Source organism: Lytechinus variegatus, chromosome 8 (assembly GCF_018143015.1).
Source record: "Lytechinus variegatus isolate NC3 chromosome 8, Lvar_3.0, whole genome shotgun sequence".
Taxonomy (NCBI): Eukaryota; Metazoa; Echinodermata; class Echinoidea; order Temnopleuroida; family Toxopneustidae; genus Lytechinus; species Lytechinus variegatus.
Window position 1 is genome coordinate 33,120,343 of NC_054747.1, and position 6,613 is coordinate 33,126,955.

A 6,613-nucleotide genomic window follows, 5' to 3' on the forward strand; every position below is an offset into this window, starting at 1 on the left:
AAACTTCATAAATGATGAACATATAAAAAATGACTATTTGCAAAGATCATTGACCTTAACAATCTCAAACTTTTACCATTGGCCTGAAACTCATACATTTCATTGATAACACATCCGTCTTCGCTAAAAAAGCAACATCTAAACTTTCATTGTACTATGCAAACAGAACAAAAATTAGTTAAAATTAATATGTATTACTTTGAACTTCAATTTTTAATTTGATTCTCATCTTTCAATATTTTAGATGTCATAAGAGAGTCTTGCATGTAAACTTTAATGTTAACCTAAAAAGACCTTTGACCTTACCATGTGACCTTCAACTGCACCATAACATGCAGGTACCCCAAATCCATCTACCATCAAACATTGGTTCAAAAAAACCTTATGGTTGGGAGTTATCTGTAATTAGATTTGTGACAAATGGACGACATTTGGATCCCTAAGTCTCGCCTTCAACTCTGGTGGGCAAACAAAAAGCATAAGCAATTTTCTGTCTCACGACTTACATGTATAATAATTAAAAATATCACAATTTGCAAAAGACATAATAAAACTGTATCAAACTGCATTGTAAAATAAAGGAATGATAACACTTATCATAAAAACATTGCACTTAAAGTTGAATGTTGACCTGAAAATGACCTTCAGCCTTACCATGAGACCTCCAATTGCAGCATAACATGCCATCCCTAAAGTCAATTTACCATCCAAGTTTCATTGAAAAATGACTTACAATTGCACAGTTAGGTGTCATAAGAGAATCTTCCATGTAATTGCATAGTTAGGTGTCATAAGAGAATCTTCCATGTAAATTTTAAGTTGACCTGAAATGACCTTTGACCATACCACTTGACCTACGACTGCAACATAACATGCAGGTCCCCCAAGTCCATCTTCCATTCAAGTTTGCTAAAAAAGCAACTTACATGTGGACTTATGTGTCATTAGGATTGTGACAGACGAAAGCGGATGGCAAAGTATTTTTATCCCTAAGTCCCATCGTCACCTCTGCTGGGCAAACATGAAATACTTAAAGCAGTTTAACCTTAGATAAAAAAATTTAAACATCATTTTACAAAACTACTTCATTATTAAACTACACCATTATAACAAATAAGTGTCTACAAACTACTCCATACAAACAATGTTCAACAACTCTCCGTCGACAGATCGCTCCAAGCTAACTCTACAAGGAAGATTATTCCAGTCAATCCCAAAGTCTCTGTTAATCTCCAATACTTCACCCGACTCAAGGAAAAGTTGCATGGGAAACCTAAAAAAAAATACAAATATATAAACTGCATTAATTTGAGAAGAAAAAAATAAATGGTCTCAATATGTAGACATTTTATTGAAAATTAAACCAAAATTCTACTTAAACTTATTTACAATTATACATATCGATCATTAAATGTATTTTCATATATAACCAAAATTATAACAAAACCTGGCTTGCATTATTGAAATTTTAATTATATACATGTAATAATTCGATTATCATATAACATTAATATGTTTACTCAAGTACTAAGTGCACATGTGTATTACTTTAAATTTACATATATCACCCGCTTCATTGACCTCTGACCAAGAACATGAATACCGAAGTCAGCTACTTAAAATTTCAAAAATATACTTGCCCAAAAATGTTGCTATCATACACATACGTAAATACAGACTCAATAAACTTTTGAAAAGTGAAGTGATTAAATCAAAATTATTAATACTTTTGATCACTTACATAATTAGAAATGGCCCAGGTGCATAATTCTTCATTTACAATATATTAACAATTACATGTAACCCTGGACTATTAAAAAAATTCAAAACTATAATCAAATTACACACCCAAAACCTGATCCATTGCCTAAACTAACACTTATATTTGCTTAATACTTTTTCAATATAATTTGAACAAGGAAATATTTCAGGAAAGACATATCTAAATGATTCTTTAATATATTCCTTAGTTCTAGATTTCTTTTGAATTTCTTCTTATAGTGTTTTTGTGTGTGTGAGTGAGTTTATTATAAAACAATATAATACAAATAAAAATAAAAGGTTTATTTACCCTTCATCAGTTGCAGCCTCCACCTTCTCCTCTGTGAATCTTTGCCTCTGTGAAAATATATACAAACAAAATTTTAAACAAAAATTACTAATTAATAAACCATTTTTAACACAATACTATATTACTTAATTCAAAAGTTATGGCTATATAAAGTAAACCATTAATAAATTCATTTGAGCAAATTGTACTTAACACATTACAGACATTACCATTGCTTTTGTATTTAAAAAAATGTCTTTTAAAATTGACCTTGCCCAGAAACTACAAAATTTTGTTCATGAAAATATACATATCGATGTACCTTCACAATAAAAATAACTCTCCAATATATACATGTGGGTCATTCCATGCCAATTCACCCAATGAATGCGCAATTTTGCACCTGACCCGCTCAGAAATTGTTATAAATTGATACATATAAATCTTTACCATGGCCTACACACAAAAAAAATCCAAAAAATCATGTAACTGGTAAACACTTTTACTAACATGAATAATGAATATTACATGTAATATGTCTAACAATGAAAATTCATGGTATCTTATACAATCAGCGCATTCAAGTACATAATGAAACTTTGAATTTTCAAATGACCAAATTTTATGTATTTCCAATCGTTTGTCCAAATGCCAATCGTCTACTATCTTCATAAATTTTGTTATGGATCATTTACAAGTATCCTTAATTATTCCTAAAATTTAAAAAAAAATAATAATTTCTGAGTAAAATAAATACTGCACAAACATACAATGCAAGTACTAATAATACCAAAATTTCTAAATCATTTTCTTTTATACTAAAATATCCTAAATATTCTCTTAGACTTTAGAGGACTCTTAAAACATCAAATTCAAGTTCATGATTTTAGAAAACAAACATTCAACTATTACAATTTCAAATACTTGCAACATCATCACAAATTTCACCTCAATTATTGTAGATGGCGATGAATGCAGTGTCACACCTTTTCCATCAACACCAACCTCTAGCCCAGTTAACGTCACGCAAGAATCACTCTTTATTGGCCTCAAAGCCTCCTCTCCCCAGATCATAACCTACATGTATAACAAATGAAAAAAAAGTTTAATTGTAATAATAAAATTCAAAATATGAGACAAATGAAAACTAACAGGATATCAATTCATTCACTTAACAATAAATTATAAATATAATATCAAAGTACATGATTTTCACCCCCCTCCCCCATTCAAAATTTATGCCTCCCTGAGTTCATGATACATATAGCACAAATCTGAATCATTATTTACATAACAATAATTACTTTGATACAAGAAAAACAAATGTTGAAACTATATACAAATAAGATATTTCTTTCCAAACGCTAACTTCCACAAAAGGCAGTTCAAGAAATTTTTAACAATCTCTACACATTGATAAATCTGTCATATTAGATTACATTAAATTATCTTTTTCATTATTGACCAATTACAAAAACTATACACAAACTTAATCATCCTACAACTTCAATACCTGCTAATCATACATAAACCATCAATCTGCTATTGCATATCTAATGCTGTAAAAAAAACAATACAATCTAATTGAAAAAAAATATTACTCACCTTGACTTGGTCCTCGTCATCCATCACAAACAACTCCCGATACTTTCTTTTAACTCCTCGAACATCAGACACCTACACATAATTCACAAAACACACAAAAAAATTAATAAATACTTTTCAAAGTACTAAGAAAATGTCATATACAAAACTCACCATCATAATAACATATAATATTTAGAAAATAACTATTCTACATGGACATGAAGACTCTTTCCATAACAAGTGGAAAACCGCTCCAGTCTCAGCTTCAACACACCATTCAATATACATGTAGCACCAGTGCTGACTTTAAGGTAAGGGTCATTAACCCCAAAAATATTCGACATTGACTGTATGACCCACAACTCGTGCCAACTTATTCAACAATACTGTAAAAACTCCTATCTACCAAAATCCCGAACATACAAAGACTAATATAATTACTTTGAAATATATATTGAACAGAATACATAAAAATACAAATTATAAAAGAATATAAATAAATAATATTCTTAATGTATATATGTCATATAATCTTAAATTTAACAATTGACCATGAGTCTTTCACTAACAACGTTTTTGTTATATCATCAAGATAATAATAGCACATTCATCATATTGGTCCGACTTTAAATAGCTTTACCCTATCCATAAAATATTTTTCCTAAAAAATTAATTAATTTTTAAATAAACAACTTACACTTGACACAATTCCTGTAATTGAAACTCTCTTCTTGGCTGGCGAGTCCTTGGCAGTCCGTACAGGAACAACACGTGGCTTCAAGTACTCCTCCACTATTTCCTGCCTAACCTCAAATTTTCCACATCTTGAAAACACCTATAAGCAAAAGAAATTAAAAAATATATAAATATATTACAATTAATGATATCATATAAAATCCATCTCATCAAACCAATCCATGTCTATCAACCAGTGCTTCTTACCAAAACTTAACCCTCAGCTTTAAATATACCCAAAAGTCTTACAAAAACCTGCTTTTGCAAAAACAGACCAGGCCTAACATTCTAACATTAAATAACAACAATTTCAAAAACAAACAATACGCAATAAACAAAAAGTTCAAATTTACATATCACTCTGAATTATTCTTATACAGTTGCAATTCAATTTTATTTAGTAACTTTGAATAATTTTTGTATTGACCAGAGCGCTCAAACAAAGCTTAATTCTGGGCAGATTTTGTGTACACCCTTTATTAAGGTGGAAAGTAATATGGGAAAAAAAATCATTTTTCAAGCTCTAGTTTCAATAAAAGAAAAATAATTTAAAGAATCATACTTAATCAAGAGCCAAAATATATAATGAAAAGCTGTAATGGACTGACAGTGTAAAAAAATTAAGAATTTGTAAACAGATAAAATAATCAAAACTATAGGCATGCGCATGCTAGGCCCTAATGCAGTTTCGCACCGGTCGATTACCGGCACACCTAATCTCCAATACTTCTTCCCAAATGTCAAAACAAGCCTCTCACTCTCAGTCACATTTCGATGTCAATATATACACGACTTTTCAAAATATTGTGATCGGGAATGGCTAAATTTCGGCTTCGATCTTAACGTCATTGATCGACACGGCATAGACATCGCTTCGCGGATCGCTTGGATTCACCGTGCACCGTATGTTGATGTGAACTGAAGTTAGCAACCAGTCATGCGAAAATGTGGCGAGCAAACTGCCAACATGCCGAATGCGAATCTCTGTTCGCATGATTTAGTTGCTAACTTCAGTTCATATCAACATTACGGTGCACGGCGAATCCATGCGATCCGCATAGCGATGTCTACGCTGTGACGGTCAACGATTGACATAAATACCGAAATACAGCCATTCCCGATCACGATAATTTAAAAAGTGGTGGATATATTGACATCGAAATGTGACTGAGAGACTTGTCATGAACAATATTGGTGATGAGGTATGCTGGTGACCGGCCGGTGCAAAACTGCATTGCAATTCGCATATTATTAGCGCCCTTATTTCGCCCCCACAACACATGTACGGTACCGTAACTGAAACAAGGTTATCACAACAAGCATGACAAGGTCAAGGTTATAAATTGATGTGATAACCTTGTTTATTGAATATGCATGTATGTGTCGCAAGTCTTCAATTTATAATTACCTACAATTCCCTATTTCTGTGGGCGTTTTTCAAATTATGTAGCCTAGGGCTAGGCTACCTTTACTCAGCCTAATCATCAAACAAAGACATGTTATTAAAGAATTAGGCCCTAGATCTAAAATTTTAACCAACCTTCGTCCTCTTAGTGACTCTCACTTGCGCGATGCCTTCTCTTGTTGTAACAACGTTGGGATCCATTAACATGAAAAAATCTCTTGCCTTCAATTTCTTTACGGTCTCTGCTCCTTTCTCGCTAGAAGGTACTTGTATTTCGACAACTTCTCCCTTCTCGTCTATTGCCGCGCCGCGTAAGAACTCATAGTTTGACTTGGTGACAGATCGTATCTCAAAAACCTCCAACAAACACAACTTCATCGTAGTACTAGTAGCCATTATGATGATAAACAAATCGATGTCGGAAATCAAAAAGATGAATCAATAAATAAGAGGATAACGATATAAACAAATCAACTAAGCAATAATCACAAAAATTGAAAAAATATCACAAAATTGAGTCCGAAGGCAAAGAGCTGGCAGTTAACCGTACACGAGCGCGAGTGAAACTTCAACAAAATGGACGCCGCACCAACCAAACAATTAATGTCTGAACCGCCTCACATTAAAGTTAATTAAAAACAATACGCCTATAAAAGGAACTACCGTACCTCCAGCTCTGGACACGGCCCACTGATCACTGCCAGGGCCACACACCGCACATACACATACATACGGCACGTGCCTAGACACGTGCCACCACAAAAAAATACACAAAAGACACACGACCCCAACTCATGAAACAAAACAAAATCCCAAACCGTAGCACATACCGTACA

The 6,613-nt window shown here is 32.5% G+C and overlaps 1 protein-coding gene across 1 annotated transcript; it reads right to left on the reverse strand.

The window, feature by feature from the left end:
• Nucleotides 1-284: 284 nt before the first annotated feature.
• Nucleotides 285-6,356, reverse strand: LOC121420389. Its single transcript, XM_041614997.1, has 6 exons — nt 5,913-6,356; nt 4,335-4,472; nt 3,656-3,727; nt 2,999-3,127; nt 2,072-2,118; nt 285-1,273 (listed from the first exon to the last, which is right to left on the reverse strand). Exons 1-6 carry the CDS (start codon nt 6,171-6,173, stop codon nt 1,129-1,131), a joined length of 792 nt encoding a protein of 263 aa, XP_041470931.1. The 5' UTR covers nt 6,174-6,356; the 3' UTR covers nt 285-1,128.
• Between the last annotated feature and the right edge of the window lie 257 nt (nt 6,357-6,613).

Bases quoted from the DNA above. Each gene is read 5' to 3' on its own strand.
- LOC121420389 (XM_041614997.1), bottom strand. From the start codon at position 6,173: ATGGCTACTAGTACTACGATGAAGTTGTGTTTGTTGGAGGTTTTTGAG. The intron at 3,128-3,655 runs GTGAGTAATATT...TTATACATGTAG, and splicing joins ATGACGAGGACCAAGTCAAG to GTTATGATCTGGGGAGAGGA. The intron at 2,119-2,998 runs GTGAAATTTGTG...ATATTTTCACAG, and splicing joins CGCCATCTACAATAATTGAG to AGGCAAAGATTCACAGAGGA.